This window comes from Delphinapterus leucas, chromosome 5 (genome assembly GCF_059928025.1).
Source record: "Delphinapterus leucas isolate spDelLeu-1000000601 "Yukka" chromosome 5, BTC_Dleu_Yukka2, whole genome shotgun sequence".
Classification (NCBI taxonomy): Eukaryota; Metazoa; Chordata; class Mammalia; order Artiodactyla; family Monodontidae; genus Delphinapterus; species Delphinapterus leucas.
The window spans coordinates 35,763,942-35,784,789 of NC_143133.1; the positions used below are offsets into that span (position 1 = coordinate 35,763,942).

A 20,848-nucleotide genomic window follows, 5' to 3' on the forward strand; every position below is an offset into this window, starting at 1 on the left:
AAGTGTTACTGATGAATGCTTAAACTTTAAAACAGGATCAGCAGCATTGTTGGGTAGAATGTTCACATAGCAAAAGAGTCAGGAGACCTGAGTTTGGTTCTGGCTCTGCCGTTGACCAGTTCTATGACCTTGAGCAGGTCAAATCAGTTCCCTCATCTGTAAAATGGGGGTATTGGACATGATCTGATTTTCCAACTCTTTTTTTTCAGTGACTCTCTGAGGCCAACTGTGAAATCTTCCCAAGGGACATGGAAAAACACAGATGATCAATAGTGCAGACCCCAAGGAAAGTTTACAAGAGAGGAAGCAAGAAGCAGCCCCAAGTAGTAAGGACCCACCCAGCACCATAGCAGTGTGTGCAGGGAGGGCCAGCGGGGAGGGTGGGTGGTAGTGAGGGGATGCTGCTGTATCAGCATCAGAGGCTGACTTCTCTGGGTACTGAAAAAACCTGAAGATGCATTAAAGTCCGATGTCTGTCTGTCACCAGTTATCACTTCAGTGGTTTTTGCTAAATGTTTTTCATATGCAAAGCTAGGTATTTAGAGTAATCATTCTTGGAGAATGATGGGAATATTCTCAAGTGGTAGCAGTATGTGTACAGAGGTGCTGTCGTCAGGTTCTTAAAGGAGTGCATTGAACCGTTCCTTCTAGACATTACTGCACAAGGCCATGTGCTACAGTAAGCCATTAAATACACATGTCTTTAGATTAAACCACAGGTTCCATTATGGGTCGACTTGATGGGAAGGTCATCGTCCTGACAGCAGCTGCTCAGGGGATTGGCCGGGCAGCTACCTTAGTAAGTTATTATCTTTTGTTGTTTGCTTACTAACTTTTGAGGTATTGAATTATGTGGCTGGGTTCCATGGGTATTTATTTCTGCTCTTTTTTTTTTTTTTTTCTTTAGTGCTTCTGTTGTCTTAAGTTACAAAAAGAAAAGTGGCTACTCCTAACTCCAGGCAGATAAAGGAATGAATACCTCACATGTTTATTATGTGACATCACTGATAACCTTTGACCTGAGAAACTTCTCTCTCTGCCTCAGTTCCTCTGCACCGTAATAAATTTACTGCAGGGACCCTACAGAAGTGCATGGCTTTCTGAAATTATGTCAGTCCAGATATAGGACTCCAGAGTTATGAGACTATCAAGTTACCTTTGCCTTGTAATTTATATCAACTTCTCACACATGAAACCCCCCACCAGAGCTAATAATGCACTGTTATTAGGAGGAAAAGTGTTGATATAACCCATTTTTCTCTTACTATTTGGAGTTTACTCACCTGCTCAGAAATAGAATGCATGCTATCAAATCAAAAAATAATAGTATTTTGAGAGGTGTTTAATAACAGAATCCTATTTTTTTAAAAAAACGTTTTATTTGGTATTAAAGGGACAAAGTCAGCTGACAAGCACAATGTATGTCACGTTGTTCTAATGATAAAAATAGTAACAATGGGAAGGATGAGGTGAGACTAGATAGTTTGAAATTCCACCCATTTTATAGGGAAAACAACAGTGAAAATAAGATAAAAGAGAAAGGCTAAATGACTTTCAGTTCATGAGAGCAGTTTAACCATGTAAACAAAGGATGTATTTGTGCATTGTGTCTACCAGGCTTTTGCAAGAGAAGGTGCCAAAGTCATAGCCACAGATATCAATGAGTTCAAACTTCAGGAACTGGAAAAGTACCCAGGTAAGCAACTCCGCAGCTTGAATCTGGGATTCAGTCTACAAGGGATTATAAATCATTAGTACTTACATGTTGAAAGAAAATTCCTTAGCTGTTCAGCTCCACTGGCCTTCTTTTTAGAGCCTGATTCTCTGATATCAAATTTGTATTCTGTGAACCTAGAGACAAAAATCTGTACACTTAAATGTAAACAAAGTATTGAAGCTGTATACTTAAAATTTTTAATTTATCCAACATGTCAAAGGATTCAGCAGCTAATTACAAAATCATATGTGAACATTTAACAGTCATTATGTTACCTTTTGATGACAACTGTGCCCCCCTCATCTGAGGGCAGCGCTGTCCAAGAGAAGCATGATGTGAGCCATATGCATAATTTTAAATTATCTAGTAAAATTTACATTTAAACTTGACATTTAAAATGTTAAAAGAAACAGGCTAAAATTAAGTTTAAGAATATTGGTTTCAATATCATGACCAGAAACCCTAAGAGATTACCCAGATTATTTAGGTGTATATTACCCCTTACAGCACCACACTGAACCTAACTCCAACACCAGAGGACTTCAGTTTGAGTTACTCTGAAAGAAAGCAGAACCGCTGAAAGAAAGAGAACTTACCTGGAAGTCGACTATTCCAGCAAAATAAAACAGGTTCCATGATCAAACACAAATCAGTTCACTGACCTAGTTAACTGCATTAGACTTAAACTGAATTATAATTCCTATAAGTCAAAGTCAAACTGTTGGAATAGAAAAGCACAGAAGAAAAGAAGTCTTTCTGAAACTCAATTTCAGTCTTGTCTTTCTTTGTTTATAACCTTTTCTTTCTATATCCAAAAGAGAATAATAAACTATATATATTTTTATTCAAAGCATAAAAATAATGACTGCTGCTTTCATTAGAGAATGTTCAGGGGGTTTCTGTGCAGTATGTATCTCTCAGACCCCATGCCGGATCTCTCATGTCTGGCTTTCAAGTATTTCATCCCCTCTTCTGGCCTCTCGTTTCTTCTACTTGTAATTTTGTCCAGAAGTAAGTGATGGTACCCTTGGCCAACAGAGTCATTTCTAAAAAATAATAGAATTAACATAAAGGTAAAGTGCTCAAGTAGAAACAATCCCTTATCCACCGCCCCTGCCCTTCCCCTTCACACAGACAGAATTCAGCACTAACTGTAGCACTGACTCAACCTCTGGGGGAAAGAATGGGCTAAAATGAGGGCTTCCCTGGTGGCGCAGTGGTTGAGAGTCCGCCTGCCGATGCAGGGGACACGGGTTCGTGCCCCGGTCCGGGAAGATCCCACATGCCGCGGAGCGGCTGGGCCCGTGAGCCATGGCCGCTGAGCCTGCGCATCCGGAGCCTGTGCTCTGCAACGGGAGAGGCCACAACAGTGAGAGGCCCGCGTAACGCAAAAAAAAAAAAAAAAAAAAAAAAAGAATGGGCTAAAATGAGCCAGCTCTCAGCTATTACTGCTGGCTTACTGAGAAGCATCTGTTGTAGATCATTCATACTTCACTGTGAAGTCTTTACTCAGAAAAGACCTGAATCATTCGTTTCAGAGAATAGAGAGAGAGAGGGAGAAAGAGACGTGTTACTGGGTGGTCAAAGTGGGGAGGACGTCAAGATTTTTACTGAGAGTCTTCAGACTGTGAAGACCCTACGAATGATCAACAATCCTACACTGGACAGATATTACCGTCTTCACACTTCGAAACAGCTGAGTCTTCAAGGCTAACCATTCTTTATGAGTATAGGCAAATAGTGTCCCTTGTTTTATTTTTCAGGTGTTCAGACTAGGGTCCTTGATGTCACAAAGAAGAAACAAATTGATCAGTTCGCCAATGACATTGAGAGACTTGATGTTCTCTTCAATGTTGCTGGGTAATTCATAACTCTTTAATTTCACTGTCCTTACAGAAAGCTTTCTGCAACTTTCACTAAAAGAATTTTGATAATGTGGCAGAATTATTCACTGTGAACCATAATAGATTCCTTGGGGAATATGGCTGGATTTTGGACAGAATTTTTATTACAAGTAAGACAGCCATAGACATTGACATGGGCTTGGGGCCTAAAGGCCGTTAAGGTCACACAAGGCAACCAGTACTAATGCTGTTGCTCTCCTCAGGGCTGGTAACAGGCTCATGCCAATGGACTTGTTGCTGGTGCTCTACCAGGACTTATAAAATAAGAAGAAAAACTGTTTTCCAGTAGAGTGCCTTTAAAAGGAAGTATATATACACCAGAAGCCAAGTACTCAGTTTATTGAAATGAAGATGTTGCCAAGTTTTTGGCATATTCTAGTAAGTCTTTTATACCTCCCAAGCTCAGTGTTTCTTACTGGGACAATCAATCCCAGCAAAAGAAGCTTCATGTTGTACCTTTATACACGGCACAAAGAGAATGGCTTAATTAAACTTATTAGGGTGGTACCAAGCTTGCTGAACCATGCATGAATGATGAAAAGCTGGACCTGGGGCAGCTACATGTAGATACAGCGAGTGCTGGTACCCACTGTCCCTTCTCAGGCATGACAGTAGATGTGAGGAACCAGGAACTCAGTAGATACCTCCGATATCCCAGTCTTCTTGTGTAGTGTTACATTTGTCCTGCTGCATTGGTAGAAAAATTCTAGAGCCTTCTAATATATTTCTGTGGTTCTTCCCAATCATGATTCAGAGTTAAAAAAAAAAAAAAGTCTCAGTTTATCCATAGTTTATCATATGTTACAATGTTTGGAAATTAAAGTAACGATTGTGATGATCTAGTTTATAAATAACCTGCTCATTCCTCATATGAGAATATACCCAGAGCCATGAAAAAAACAACTAGCAAAATTAGTTTTTGAGCATCTGTTAAATTTTCAGCAATGTAAGGGGAACAGAAATAGAGGATGTGGTTCTTGCTGTCATTCAGTTGAACTAGAAATACAGTGGTGCATAGGGATCACAACTGACAATATTTTATAATTAATTACGTAATTTTTGTCTAGGGTACAGTGAAATCAGTTAGGACTCTAGTGTTTAGAAAGCTTCCTTGAGGAAGTGTGACTTCAAAAAGAGTGAAGGTTATTTTAAAGGTTTTGTCTTGTTCTGCGTTGTTTACTCAGTATGTTAGAACTGTACAGTAGGGGTATTACTTTGCTACCCTGAGATGTTGAGACACTTGTTTTCCTTGCAGTTTTGATTTCCCTTGAGAATCTTAAATCTGTACCACCTGAGGGCACTCTTGATCTTGAAATAGGAGTTAGGCCAAGCGCCCTGTTCTCATTTGTTTTTAATGGCAGCGATGTTTCCTGCGCAGTAGGTACAGAGTTTCTTATGTTTGGTGGCTTCTAACTCCTGCCTTCTTTTAAAAAAAGGATTTTGTCTTCAAATAAATTTTTTTAGCTTATGTTGTTGGGATACTTCCTCACCTAAGGTACTAAGTGATACTGTGTTTGAATTGTTAATCTTGCTAAGGGAAAGGACAGTGGTCTAAGCCAATAAATGACAATAAAAAGGATAAGGAAATGGAATAGAAATGTTTTTCAATGATCATCTTTTTCCCCGTGGTTTCATCACACTTCCAGTTTCGTCCATCATGGAACCATCCTGGACTGTGGGGAGAGAGACTGGGACTTCTCAATGAATCTCAACGTCCGCAGCATGTACCTGATGATCAAGGCCTTTCTTCCTAAAGTAAGGTGACCGCCACCGCTAGGATGAGTACCACTGGATAAGTAGGTCTCCATACTGGACATCCAGAGAGGATCCCTACTCTGAAGAGTGATAACAGCGAACATAATGACTAACCTGTAGTGAACATTGATATCAAAGCATTTCATAGAAATTCACTCACTTAACTTTCCACTTCATTCATTCAAGGAATATTAAGCACCGTGTGGCAGGCTGCTTTCCAGGTGCAGAAGGCACATCAGAGAACTAAACAAAGTCCTTTCTATAAGGGAAGTACTATTTTGAGGGGCGAGATACGATAATGTGTAATCAAATAAACTCTAACGTGTGTGGTGGTTATAAGTACAGTGAACTTAAAAGAAGCTAGGTTAGGGAATTCCCTGGCAGTCCAGTGGTTACGACTTAGCACTTTCACTGCGGTGGCCCAGGTTCAATCCCCTGGTTGGGAAACTAAGATCTCACAAGCCACGCAGCATGGCCAAAAAAAAAAAAAAAAGAAGCTAGGCTATCAGTGAGGTCTAGTGGGAGGGCCTCATTAATAAGGTGAAATTTTCATAGAGGTCCCGACGAAGTGAGCAAGCTGACCGTTCAGGTATCTGGGAAGAGGGTTCCAGGGATTGGAACAGCAAGGGGGCATGTGGGACCAAAGCAGTCGAATGAGGTAGGTACTATCACAGCCACTGTGCAGAAGGATGAAACCGGGAGGTTAGATAACTCGCCCGAGGTCATATAACTAGCAAGTGGTTAGAGCCAGGATTTGAACCCTTGAAGTTGGGCCCCTTCTTGAATGTCAGCATCTAGGCCCCCCATCTCAAGGTGGATGTACCCCATTGCTTTTCTGTACCCCGAGTATTCTCCTTGCACTCCTGCTTTTAGCTGAGCCACAGAGGTACCGGAGAGGTGAGAGACAGCGTGTGCTAAGGAGACAGTATTCCTCCTGAGTCTGCCACCCTTGAATTTGCCAGCCTGCACACAACTCCTGACTGATTTTCATTTTATTTTACAAACAAGCATTAAGTGCCTTTTGATGGAAAGCACCACACTAGGTTCTCTGGGGGAGGGGGGGTATAAATGTGAAAAACATTGACTTCAAATGAGCTTATAAGCCAGTAGTAGCAGACAACACAGGCTCAGACAATGAACGAGGTTGACCTTGTACAGAACTGGCTCAGTTCAAGGTTGTAAGTTGAACCCTAGTGAAATGCAGAAGAGCTGTGCTTCTCCTCCATTCCAGCTGGATTAGATGACTGACATACTGAATGCTGCCCAACCCAGGGCAGGAGAAGAGTTTTGTTTTGTTTTGTTTTTTGCGGTACACGGGCCTCTCACTGTTGTGGCCTCTCCCGTTGCGGAGCACAGGCTCCGGACGCGCAGGCTCAGCGGCCATGGCTCATGGGCCCAGCCGCTCCGCGGCATGTGGGATCTTCCTGGACCGGGGCACAAACCCGTGTCCCCTGCCTCGGCAGGCGGACTCCCAACCCCTGCGCCACCAGGGCAGCCCAGGAGAAGAGTTTTTTGATGACAAGGCAGGGCAGATACTTTGCTCTGGACATTCGGCCTAACGTCAAGAAGGATACAGACGAATGCTAAAAGGAAAATTAGAGAAATTGACTTAGTAACTAAAAGAAACTACATTTTTTTAAATCTGATTGTTTAGCCCCTAGAAGGAATCTTTGGGTTGGCTCGTGGAATGTTGAACCAGCAAATTTTTTAAAAATATAAATTGCCTTTTTTTTTTCCTTATTTGGAGTTCATGAGAATCTGTTATTTGGAACTTAAATGTATTTTTTGAAGACTAATCCTTAGCATAGGGTATGAGGAAAAGCAGAGGCTGTGGTAAAAGAGGAAAGCTCAGGTCAAGTGAATAAGACTTACACATATATGAGACTCATTGTAGTACTGAATGCTTGACAAATATCAGGGAAGGACATAGGTGTGAGATACAGTGGAGCTGAAATTTAAGCTTGTTAAGTGTTAACTTTTAAAATATCAAACATTAACTTGCAAATTAGTGAGTTTGTCTGTGATTTAAAGCATCTTAACAATTATCCATATGAGCCAATGAAACTCATCTGTAAGAAATCCTAAGAGTTATTAATGACTGGGATGGGGAGTCAGAATGAGTTGGTGCCACTTGTTAAAGTGACCCCAACCGACCTCACCTGGGATTCTGGAATCTGGCATTGGAAGACCTTAGGAACAACCTGAGCTCTGCCCCTAAGTTCACCACAGGACCTGGGAGATGGCACCTGTGCTCTCTCGGTGTCTATTTCTTCATTTAAAATGAGGGTGATAGATTACACAGTCCTTTCCAGCCCTAATTATGTTCATTAACCATGACGCACATATACCAGATAGAACTTTCCAGGGGAAGCCAGGATTTAGAGTCTAGGCAGATTTGAAAGGTCAGATGGTCAAAACATAGGAACACTTGTAGGAAATTTTTGTTCATGGATAAGCATATAGAAAACCATTCCAAGACTGGAAGAGCAGTCAGAAGGCAGAGAACAAATTAAAAATACTGTGAAAAGAGGTCAGTGTAGATTCCAAGGTCCACCAGAAGAGAGGATCCATTACAACGAGGGTTCGGGGAGGTCTTGGATATTTGGGTGTTCTCCTCCTTTGCTGTATCTTAGCAGAGTCTCTCGCACGTAGAGCTGCTTAGCAAACATTTGCTGGATGAAGAAATGAATCTAGGTTGTCAGTCCGGGTGGAGGTCAGGCATGGAATCACTGAAGACCCAAGAAGCCAAGGTCTGCCAGGTTTAGGAGCTGGGCTCTGGTCAGCGGGGGCAGAAGAGCTGCCTCACAGTAGGACTAACTAGAAGCAGCTAGAGGGAATCTTCAGAGCTCTTTGTAGCATCCGCCCGAGCTTCTGGGAGGTCAATCCTAGACAGCATTACTACATCCAGGCACTTCACTTTATTGTTGTACCTGCCAGAGAGGGCTGTTGCATGCAGAGCCAGGAAGAGCATTCACACCATGACAGCAGGTGCTGAGCTGGTGTTGAGAAGGCAGCACAGAAGGACGCAAGAACTGGGCTCTAGAATCAGCGGCTAGACCTGGGCTGAGTGGACAGTCCAAGTGTTAGTGGGCAGCAGTAGCATCTCCCAGGTGACTGTTTTCTCAAGTTCTGCCTGAGGATTTTATTGCATTTCAGAAGATCAGAGACTGAACTTATTTAATAGCCCATCTTTATATATTAAATTGGGCTACATGTATTCCATATGTATTAAAAATGGATTGTATATATTATCAATTATACCTCAGTGAAACTGGGAAAATAAATTAATTTAAATGGGTTATGTTATTTGCAAAACTGGATAAGAAAGAATAATTTTAAGGCTTCGTTTCCAACACTGTTCTATTTTACTAATTTTCCTGGTCTTTTTTTATGAGGACCCCATTTCATTATGATCCTCTTTATTATACAGACAAACAAGTTGGGTTCAATATTTTCTTTCCCTGCCATCTTCTGGATTTCACTGGGTCACCTCAGCCTCTCCTTTTATCCTTTTAATCCATTCAACATAATACCTTAGGGTTGTTTTAGACTTTCTGCTCTTAGGTACCGATTAGTAGCTAAGTATCAAAACAGAAAGTAAGAATACTATAAGGAAAAATAGAATCTTGGCAAACTCATCCCTGGATCATCCAGTTATTCACCGTCTCCATTCCTACACCTCCTTGAAAGCTGCTGGATAAACTCACCCCAGCAGAAGTGACTTTTTTCTTTGACCCTTTACACTGCCTACTGAGACTCCTCCGTCTTAGAAGCTCTTTCTTTACTTGATTTTCATGACAGAGCATATCCTGGTTCTCCTTCCTCTGTTCTCCACCTCCCCCGGCACTTATTTTAACTCTTCACCACCTCCTCCTTGTTCTTTGTGGTCATCCCTGCAGCCTCTGATTTCAGTAAGTTATTGCCCACGAGGCAGGCATTCTCTCCAACTCTTGCTTCTTCCCCCCAAACATTGATGGGTGGATACCCATGCCCTCGCATATACCTATATCATCTTGAAAACATACATACATCTTTTAATTAAATACAAGTTCATCTGAAAACATTTTTTAATTCATAGCAGCTTTTTTCAGTGATATATTTGTTTAGGTCTGGGGCAGAGCTCAGCAATCTGCACTTTAACCTAGCACCTCAAGAGATTTGTTTGTTTTGTTTTGTTTTTTTGCGGTACTCGGGCCTCTCACTGTTGTGGCCTCTCCCATTGAGGAGCACAGGCTCCGGACGCGCAGGCTCAGCGGCCATGGCTCACGGGCCCAGCCGCTCCGCGGCATGTGGGATCTTCCCGGACCGGGGCACGAACCCGTGTCCCCTACATCGGCAGGTGGACTCTCAACCACTGCGCCACCAGGGAAGCCCCAAGAGATTTTGATTCACTGAAACATATTGACTGGCTGCTGTGTACCCTGTCTAGGAGGACAGAACAGCCACAGACCCTCCTCTTAAGACTTTCACACTTTCTGTGTGGGATTCTGAAGGACGTATTCTTAGGAAACACTGCCCTGGACGGGGAGCAGCCCTCGCTGCATGTAACTATGTACCAAGTCCTGCTCATGTACCTCGGCTGTCTCCACCTCTGTTACCCACAGACGTTTCTGCTCTCTACTTTCATTACTCCTTTCCTAAATCCCTGCATCAGCTTCCAGTGCTCTCCTCTACAAGATGCCAGAGTAATCTTTGTCATCTTCAAATCTGAACATGCCACTCCCCCTCTGCATTAAACCCCTCATTGTCTCCACCGCATTGCCTTCAGGGTAAAGCCAAAATTCCTAAATGTAGCCCCACTGGCCTCTGCAGCTTTATTCCTCCCACATTCTGTCTTCCAACCAGACCCATCCCTTCTTCCCACTTCCTTGGGAAGAAAATGCCCTTCTCTTTTATTTTTCTGATTAACGCTCTAGCTTTCAAAAAAATCAGACCTCCTCTGAGTGCCCTGCAGCCTGGTCCCTTCTTTCCACATCTGCCCCCTCCCCAGTGACAGTCTTTCCTCTTGCTGAATTCAGGTTATATTAGCCACTTCAATCAGACTGACAGCTCTATAGGCAGGCAGGGACTGAGTCATTTCTCTTTGAATCTCCTCGACCTACCACTGTACCTGACCACAGTAGGTATTCAACTATATGTTGAATATGTGATGAATGGAGAAAGAGTTTTCCATTGGGAGCATACAGTAACATTAACATTCATTAGCCTTTCATTTAGCTCAGAGTTCCTTCTTGGTCTTGCTGATGCTTTTGTGCCACAGGAAGGCAGTAAACCCCTGGGAAATGTTCCTGCCAATGTGTACACAAGCCATCAATTCCCAGCAACCTTTGGGTGGGACCATTAAGACTGCTTAACAGGGAGTTCCCTGGTGGTCCAGTGGTTGGGACTCGGTGATTTTACTGCCAAGGGCCCGGGTTCAATCCCTGGTCGAGGAACTAAGATCTCACAAGCTGCGTAGCATGGCCAAGAAAAGAAAAAAGAAACGAAAATCCATTAAAAAATAAAAAAAGACTGCTTAACAGCACTTGATGTTAATAGCTAATATGATGGTCCTGCAAACCATAAGTAAATGCGCATCTTTTAAAGAGATAGTATTTTTTAGCCTGCAGAATAGCATCTTTTTTTGGTCTTTGTTTTGTTTTGGCAGATGCTTGCTCAGAAATCTGGCAACATTATCAACATGTCCTCTGTGGCATCGAGCATCAAAGGTAGGTGTGTCTTCCTCTGGGCATCATGACACACGTACTCACACACCTTCAAGAGCTAAGGGTTTGGGGAACAAGCATAGCAGAGATCATAAAACCCACACATAACTTCAAAACTGCTTTTTTTAAAATTGCTCTAAAGTTTCTTAAGTACCAGTCCTTTTGCCTTAGATGTGAACCAGTCATAAAGTTAAATATAAGTTGGTTTGCTTTGCTCTACCTTTTATTCCTTCTAATGGATATGGAAATGAAGATCAAACGGGGAGAAGGAAACATTTATACATTTAATTAATCAAAAAAGATGTATTAGACACCCACTAGATGTCCCTGACCCCAAAGAATTCACAGTCTAAAAGGGGGAGAGAGTCAGGCAAATGCACGTCTTCTACAGTGTGATAGGATCATAATAGAGCGTTGTAGAAAGTGCTGTTACAATAGCAGGGACATAACTCTGCCTGTGGATTGGGGGAGTGCTTCACAAAGACATTTGATCCAGCCCTAAATGAGAAGTCAAGTTGAAGGGCCAGATTGCAGTGCAAAAGTGGAGATGATGGACAGTGTCACAGTCTGGCACAGATGGATTTCGAGTTGAAAATGAAGTAGTTACTGCTGAGATAACATTCCTTCTCTTAGCAAGGATGTACACAGTAAGCCTGCACAGGAGAGGAATGCAAAGAAATGCCTAAGCCTCTGGGTTTGTTTGGGTTGTGTTTTGTTTTGCTTTGCTTTACCCTAAATTTCTTTGTTCTACCAACTGATAATGAAAAACTAAAGCCACTGCTGTCACTTAGGTGCAGCATCTCAACACCGAAGTCTCAACTGAATTGTGCCAATAATGATATTATTTTCCCAGATTTAGAAACTAGCTCTATTAAAGGAGAAAATCTGATATCGATTTTTAGAAAGGGTGCAGGGACTTCCCTGGTGGTCCAATGGTTAAGACTTCGCCTTCCAATGCAGGGGGTGTGGGTTCGATCCCTGGTCGGGGAGCTCAGATCCCACATACCTTGAGGCCAAACAACCAAAACACAAAACAGAAGCAATATTGTAACAAATTCAATGAAGACTTTTTTAAATGGTCCACATCAAAAAAAAAAAAATCTTAAAAATGGTGGAGTATGAGGAAGCATGACAATGGTCTCCTGCTTCCTAAAGTTGACTGTGTTTTTTTATTCCTTCAATGGTTGAACTTCCCTTCATTCTTAGGAGTTGTGAACAGGTGTGTGTACAGCACAACCAAGGCGGCTGTGATTGGCCTCACAAAGTCTGTTGCTGCAGACTTCATCCAGCAGGGTATCCGGTGCAACTGTGTGTGTCCAGGTGAGTTGGGCACTGTGGGACTATGAACTTGTCCTTTCTGACCTCCCGGCTGCCACTGTGAAAAGTATCTATGTAAGCTTGTTTACCACATGTTGTATTGTCATTGGGAAAAGCTCCAAAGAAAAAAGAGTCCAGGCTTATTAAGATAACAGCCCAATGGTAAGTTGGGAAAGAGATCCTAAGTCATTAGGAATAACCCACAGATGTGTTAAAAGACAAAATTCAACCAAGTAATTTGAAGATCTAATTGGCTTTATTCAGCGATTCATGAATCAAGTGGCATCCCATCTAGCAACTAGAAGGATGCTCCAGGGAGCCATATACAAAAATGGAAGGTTTTCATAGAAAGAAGGGTGGGGCAAGGAGGTCACTGGCAAAAGAAAAGAAACGGTTATTCTGGGCTGGGACTGCTTTTTTAAAGGGGAGGGGATAGCACAGGTTTTATACTACAGGCTGCCTCTTCTTCCTCTAGGGGGATAGAGAGGGCCCACGGGGGCCCAGTTACCTCATTGGTGCTAACCAGAAAATTCCAGACTGGTTGATTAAGATTACATTTCTGGTAAAGGTTGAAACTGCAATTAGGTTAGGCGTTAAATGTAGGTTTTTTATCATGGGTTTTAGCACAAGTGACGCCATTTTGATTTAACAGATGCAAAAGTTTTAAATGCTACTTGTGTGGATGGGGACAATTCCAAACCCTGTGGTTGAGAGACATAACTGGCCAGGGCTTGGTGATTTGGAAGCAAGCCCAGGATGGCCTCGTCAGGGGAAAGTTGAAACGTAGACCATGCTCACAGGACAGCAGGAAGAAAGAGGAGCCTCCCAGACACAGGGAGCCACTGAGTCATGTCCATCACCTGGGGTGGCCCATAATCAAAAAGGAGGGATTCATACCTTCCTTTATGCTGTAAAGAGGGGGTCAGCAAACTATGGCCTGCAGGCCAGATCTGGCCTACCACCTGTTTTGTAAACACAGTTTTATCGGAGTACATCCACACCCAGTTTGCTTTTATATTGGTTAAGTTTGCTTTCATGCTGCAGTCAGAGTTGAGTAGTTAAAACAGACCAAATGGTTCTCAAAGCTAAAAATATTTCCTGTCTGGCTTTTGACCAAAAAGTATGCTGGCCCCTCATATAAAGGAAAGGAGAAAAGCAGAACTTATCATGAGTAGAAAGGACATTTATGTTTACACTATACTGTAGTCGATTAAGTGTGCAATAGCATTGTGTCTAAAAAAACAATGTACATACGTTAATTCAAAAACATTTTATTGCTAAACAACGCTCACCATCATCTGAGCCTTCAGTGAGTCATAATCCTTTTGCAGTAGTACCATCAAAGATCACTGATCACAGATCCCCATAACAAATATAATAATAATGAAAAAGTTTGAAATATTGCAAGAATTACCAAATGTGACACAGAGACATGAAGTGAGCAAATAAATGCTGTTGGAAAAATGGTGCCTATAGACTTGCTCGAAGAAGCATTTCACAACCCTGAAATCTGTAAAAAATGTATTATCTGTGGAGCTCAGCGAGCCAAAGAGAGTAAAATGAGGTCTGCCTAAGAAGAATTATCAACTTCCTCTCTGAAAAGAAATTCGATACTGCATGTCCAGAATCAAGGTTTCTCTTAGCAGTTCACAACTGGTATTGCGGCTTTGGGGAGGAGAAGCAATTCACAGTTACCTGTGGGACCTTTTAAAACCTGAGGGGCATGTCAGCATTTGGAGAAGGAGTTGATGGGGAACACTGTGTGTAGTTTGGAAAGTGCCACTGGAAATTCTGATGTAATTCATCATGGTCTCCCCTCAGGTTGAAACCCACTGACTTATGAAAGGGGGAGACTACTAAATAACCTTCAAGGGACAGAATTTCCATGATTGAGGTGTTCTGTTTAATTTTTCTTGGACTAGAACGGTAAACATAGGTAACACCAAGAAAGAGGAGGTTACAGGAGAGAGAGTTTCACCGGGTTTTAACATACACGTTGGTGATACTTGAGTCTAGCTCTTCTTGGTGCCATTTTCCCAGTGGAATAAATGGCAAAATGATTTGGAAAATGTGGTTGTTCTGAAGCTGGACTTTTCAGGAGATTGGAAAATATATTCTCCCACTGTCCGGAACAAGGAACTAGCTGTGACTCACTGAGCCAGTCACAAAGAAAATGTGACAAGGAATAAGTGTGTCTGGGTTGGTGCTGATGATATAGTCACAACACTTCAACACCAGACTGGTGTGGACAGTGGCATGGTGTGTCAGTCTGTGCCAGGGACACAGCAGAGTCAGGTGACAGTGGAATGAAGTGCGAGGCATAGGCTTGCTACAGAGTTTTCATGTAATAGTCATTAATACCGGCCATATGTAAGAGTCGGTGAGCATTTGCCTCAGCGGGAGGAAGCTGTTAAGGATTTTGAGGAGGGCGTTAAGTGAATGCTTAAGGTGCCTTGAACACACTGCTGGTAGAATTGTGGACTTTAAGGAGGCTGTTGATGAGGCAAGTGAGGAAAATATCACCAGAAATTGGATACAAAGAGATTTTCCCTTTGTGGTTTAAGAAATTTCTTCAACACTATTGCCTGCAGTAACTGTGGAGGGTAGAAAATGTTCCTGATGAACCAGGTGATGCAGCCAAGGCAGCTCCCACGCAGCCTACTGAAAGCGTCGCCTTCTTACAGTGAAATGTGAGAGCACAGAGACAAGCTAAGGAAAGGGCTGTTAAACAGAAAGGAGCCAGGATTTGCAGATTTCGAAGATTCCCAGTCTCTCCAGAGAAATGGCAAATGATAATAAAATTAAGAAATGGTTTCCGAGGCGGGGAGGATAATAAATTGGAAGATTGGGACTGACATATACACACTACTATATATAAAATAGATAACTAATAAGGACCTACTGTATAGCACAGGGAACTCTACTCAATACTCTGTAATGGCCTATATGGGAAAAGAATCTAAAAAAGAGTGGATATATGTATATGTGTAAAGACTTACTTTGCTGTACACCTGAAACTAATACAACATTGTAAATCAACTATACCCCGATAAAATTTTTTTTTAAAAAAAGAAAGAAATGATTTCCAAGCAAACATCAAATCTATGGCACACCCAGGAGCATGGTCTAAGGATGGAGCTGAGAGTATGACTGTGAAATCACTTGCTATGAACTTAGAAAGATCATGTGGTCTCCGGGAGTACGGTCCGCAGAAGAAAGCCCTCTGAAGAGAATTTGCAGATCACAGAAGTTAACAGAAATGTATGGGAACTTGCTCTGTAAAGAATGTGAACTAAGTGGGATTTAAAAATTTTTAGTCTTATTATTTTTCTTGTTTTTAAGTAAAATAAAGTTATATTTTTTCGATGAGAAATATGAAACAATGGTTAAAACAGGAATTTAAAACCAACGAAAATAGGCAAGATAATGAGGAAAATTAAGAGCCACCTAAATTATCGAGGACTGTGATGGGTGTGGAGTTGTCCCTGAGAATCCCCCCAGAGCGAACCTGACAGCAGAAAATGTTTTTGAGATCATTAGGTAGTCTGGGTCCTTATACTGATACAGTGCTTGTATGATTTTATCTATAATACATCTCAGGGTTGTTGCGAGGATTAACTGAGATAATACCTATAACAGTGCTTAAAATCCATAAAGTATCATATCAATGTGATGTGACTAAAGTATGTCCTGGGAATGCTGGGTGTCATTTTTTGCCCAATATACTTCACAAAGAAGTATAGTCTGTGTTTTTGAAAATCATAGAAATTTATTAAAGAATTTATAAGCCTATTAAATGAAAAGCAGGCAGGTAGAGGTGAAATTGTCACTCCAAGTCATGGAGAAGGCTTTCCCTGATCGTTGTATCATATGGAAAGGAAGTTTAAAATTTAATTATCAATTTCTTTTTCAGTCTAAGTAAGTAACCAAGCTGAATGCCCTCCTTTGATTTAGGAACGGTTGATACCCCATCTCTGCAGGAAAGGATACAAGCCAGACCAAATCCTGAAGAGGTATATCTGCTATTTTAAATGTGTTTAAATCCTCTGGCTAAAAAAAATAAAAATGCTCCTTCCTTACCTAGAGTAGACAAATCCATAGAGACAGAAAGTAGAAGGGTGGTTGCCAGGGGCTGGGGGAGAGGGAGTGGGGAGTTTAATGGGTATAGAGTTTCAGTTTTTCGAGATGCAAAGAATTGTGGAGATTTGTTGCACAATAATATGAATGGACTTAACACTACTGAACTGTACACTTCAAATTGGTTAAGATGGTAAATTTTATATTATGTGCATTTTACCACATTTTCAAAAAATATGAAAATGCCCTCTTCTTTAATACTATCTTTCTGATCTGTCACAGTCTCTGTAGGTTTTAGTATAAAACAGATAGTTTGAGTAGATTGGGAGTCGCCATCGTCCTGTTTGGTCCACAATTAAAGATACTGATATTCTCCCGTATCTTGTATCATGTATAATTAATCAAGGCAACAAGCCAGTGGTTCCTTTGTAGATTCCTCTTGCCTTTGACCTTCTGAAGGTGTTGCAGGTGAGTTACTTCAGCTCACATCACTGATGTCCGGTATGGATTCTGGTTCCAGGCACTGAGCGATTTCCTCAAGAGACAGAAAACAGGAAGATTTGCAACTGCAGAAGAAATAGCCCTGCTCTGCGTGTACCTGGCCTCTGATGAAGTAAGCACTGTTCTTCCCAGGGGGTTCATTATCCTCAATCACATTTGGCCACAATTTGCTCATCAAAATAGTATGATTTAGGGAGTGATGGCATGTAGGTGCTAAGATGCTGCTTTTACAAGATAGGAATAAGTTCTGATTTAATTTGCTCATAGAAAGGCCACTTTGATCTGAGCCACCAACTCTTCCTCATTCAACTTTACATGTCACTGAATCTGATAGCAAATGAAGTGGTGGAGGATTGAAAAAAATTAAATTGCTCAATTTTATAATTACTTTCAAAAATTACAATTTGGGAAACCATTTGTAAATTTGATTTGTAAATCAAACCAGTGAACCTCCAAAATTATGAGAGCTTCAGGTGAAATGGGGAAAGGGTTAACCAGATTTGCGTCCAGGAGACACAGAATTAGCATCTGGTGTTTTCAGTTTTACTGGTGACTTGTTTAGAACAATGCCAGTACCTCTTTTTTTTCCCTATGAATTTTTACTTATTTATCATCACGTATGGAAATTCCTAATTCTGTCTCTTTCCACTTTGCACCTATTTAGTAATCAGTTTTTTCCTTAACGGCTACTGTATATTTTTTAATGGCAAACAGCTGTGAAAGCAGAAACTTTCATAAGAGATATTTCTTATAAGGTATAAAGTACAAGGGCATCCCCTCTGTTTTTGTTTGTTTGTTTGTTTTTGCGGTACGCAGGCCTCTCACTGCTGTGGCCTCTCCCGTTGAGGAGCACAGGCTCCGGATGCGCAGGCTCAGCGGCCATGGCTCACGGGCCCAGCCGCTCCATGGCATGTGGGATCTTCGCGGACCGGAGCACGAACTGGTGTCCCCTGCATCGGCAGGCGGACTCTCAACCACTGCGCCACCAGGGAAGCCCTAAAAATGTTTTAACTTAAACATGGATAATAGACTCAAATTTGTGTTCCTAGTTTTAAATTCACCTAAAGCCTGAGGCAATGGAAGAGGCTGGAAGGAAAGACATCATAACAGGAGTACAGAGTGTTTTAAAGTTCAATATATATTGTATAGCACAGGGAACTCTACTCAATACTCTGTAATGGCCTATATGGGAAAAGAATCTAAAAAAGAGTGGATATATGTATATGTATAACTGATTCACTTTGCTGTACACCTGAAACTAACACAACATTGTAAATCAACTATACTCCAATAAAAATTAAAAAAATAAAATTCAATATATGAAGACTGATCATATAAAGTAGATAAACTAGGGGGTTATTAGACACTCTACCAAGAAACACCCCCAATTTCTCCAAGTTTTTTTAAAAGGCAAGCTTTCTGTTTTACATATGGACTCTTCTAGATCTTTCTAAAAGGACAAAGGTCCTTTTGTTGCACATTTCAAGCCAGAACATTCCCAAATATTTGGTAACCTAAGCTCTGGCTAAACCAGGGCAATTTAGCTTATCAGCAGTACCCACAAATCAAATGAGCTCTTGTGAAGATACAGATTCAAAGAAATCAGAAAGGTTAATGTACTCAGTCATTCATAATCTGCCTAGTCATTTCCTCTGCTATGAACAACTGTTGTTAATAGTTCTGAGAAGTAGTAACTGCTCTATCACTAAAACATTTCAACCTCTGTATCTGTCACATTCACCACCACCTGGTGTGCACCAAGTTACACTGAAGAGGGGCTAACTGATCAGTAACACGCCTCCTCACTCCTGCCTACTCCCCTTTCCTTCTCTCTTCTCTCTTCCAGTTAGTTCCCTGGTCGTGTACTATTCACAGACATAAAACAGAGGGGGGTGCTCCCCTGGTAGTACAGTGGTTGAGAGTCCGCCTGCCGATGCAGGGGACACGGGTTCGTACCCCGGTCCGGGAAGATCCCACGTGCCGCGGAGCGGCTGGGCCCGTGAGCTATGGCCGCTGCGCCTGCGCGTCTGGAGCCTGTGTCCCGGAACAGGAGAGGCCACAACAGTGAGAGGCCTGCGTACCGCAAAAAACAAAACAAAACAAAACAAAAAACATTTTTAAACCTCTACCACAGGAATCACTTCAGCTTTAATTCTTTGGAAAATGAAAAATTCTATGGGGAAAAAAATCAGTAATTTTTAAACTCCTTTAGTTTTGTACAGATTTGGATGTCTGAAACTAGTATAGAATTTTTTTTTGGTTAATAGATTATAATAATTATTAGTCATATAAATTTTAAAAAGACATTTAGTGTGCTTCAGTATCTGGAATTACCCATGTATATTGATTAAATATACATCTTTTTTTAAAAATTCTGTTTGGTAATTGACATTACTACTTTTTTACTGACACACTTGATTATGTTCAAAGGTTTATTAGTGGCATAAAACTCAGCTAGTTAGAATACTTCTGAGATTCAAAATGAAAATGTACTGTTTTAGCCTATACTTTATCCTAATTCGGGTAATGGCTCTATATCACAAAATTTCTTAATTTTCTGACACCGAGTCCAGACACTCTTAGAATGATGCGACATGTGCTCAAACACCAGCCAGAGGCCAGTCAGATCCAGATCACAAGAACACTCAGCAGTTTTAAATCATCTGAAATTTAATTCAGATTTTCCTAATTTCTGTGTGTTAAAAGTGTGGTTTCCTGGTACTATGAGGATAAACTGTTTAGCTATCTCAGTCAGGAAAATTGAAGAAACACAACCTGGTTAATTGTTCTGTCTCCTTGTGTTTATCCCTGCAGTCTGCCTATGTAACAGGTAATCCTATTATCATTGATGGAGGCTGGAGCTTGTGATTTCAGGATCTCCTTGCTGGGAAGGCAGGCCGTTCCTGTCTACAGTGAACCTGCTTATGAAGAAAACTCACCCATCCTCTCTTTCCTATTAATGGCATATTAATGAAAATAAGACCTTTTTGATAATGTCATTGTTCACAAGAGTCTGATTCTTTAAATATATTCATCTCTTTCTAATCTCTTCTGAAATCATTGTAGATAGGTGAGATAATGAACTCACTGCAAAAAGAACATTTTAAGAATAAACCTCAATTTCTAAGTATATAAAATTAAAATGTGAATATGAAGAAAAAAGGAAGTTTCTTTTTTAAGAAAAAAGCTATTCATTTCTATTTTACATCTGTTTTGCGTATTCAAATATTTTTGTACGATTCTGCATTGGTCTGTATGTGGGTACTAATTTTAAAATTTTACACAGTCATAAATGAACACCAAAGGTATAAAGGAGTTTGGCTTCAGTAACTTACACTTAAAGGAGTTTAGGTTCAGGACTATATATTGTTGATCTGTTATGTAAAAGAAAAATAATCATCACATGTTTATCCTTAATGGATGTCATCACTTATAAGTAAATACTTTTTTTTTTTAGTCTAACTAAAAAGTCTTTATTAAAATAAGCAGTATTTGACATGGACATAAGAAACATATAGTTAACTACCTTACAGTATTGTCAGTTTGAAGAATATTTTTTAGATTAAGTATAGATTTCCTCACCAAATTCTGAGATAACAGACAAGAGAACATGAAACTTAGAAATAGCCTCTGGATGAAGAAACAGAAATAAATCATGTAACAGGAAACAAAATTAAAGAAAATAAAAGTTTCAATAAGAAATTTAAATTCATGGAAAATAATTCCATAACAGATTACTAGGGAGAAGTTTTTTCTTGTTCTTTTAGTTTCAGGGTTTTATGTTTGTGTTTTATTTGTTGTTAACCTCAAAAGACCAAATGGTATGATGCACATGTAGATACTCAGTAAATGAACAGTTAATCTTTCATCTC

The 20,848-nt window shown here is 40.8% G+C and overlaps 1 protein-coding gene across 2 annotated transcripts; it reads left to right on the forward strand.

Annotated features, from left to right (window-relative positions):
* Positions 1–211: 211 nt before the first annotated feature.
* Positions 212–19,975, forward strand: BDH2 (3-hydroxybutyrate dehydrogenase 2). 2 transcript variants are annotated; one of them, XM_089911638.1, is made up of 9 exons: positions 212–326; positions 708–799; positions 1,618–1,696; positions 3,481–3,577; positions 5,268–5,376; positions 11,024–11,084; positions 12,288–12,401; positions 16,353–16,411; positions 16,996–19,782. In XM_089911638.1, the coding sequence occupies exons 2-9, from the start codon at positions 728–730 to the stop codon at positions 17,167–17,169; spliced, it is 765 nt and encodes a 254-aa protein (XP_089767764.1). In that variant the 5' UTR covers positions 212–326; positions 708–727; the 3' UTR covers positions 17,170–19,782. The 2 variants fall into 2 exon arrangements, with proteins under 2 accessions (XP_089767764.1, XP_022422769.1); XM_022567061.2 differs by lacking the exon at positions 212–326 and adding an exon at positions 19,791–19,975 and having other exon boundaries at positions 698–799; positions 16,996–17,088.
* Positions 19,976–20,848: the final 873 nt, after the last annotated feature.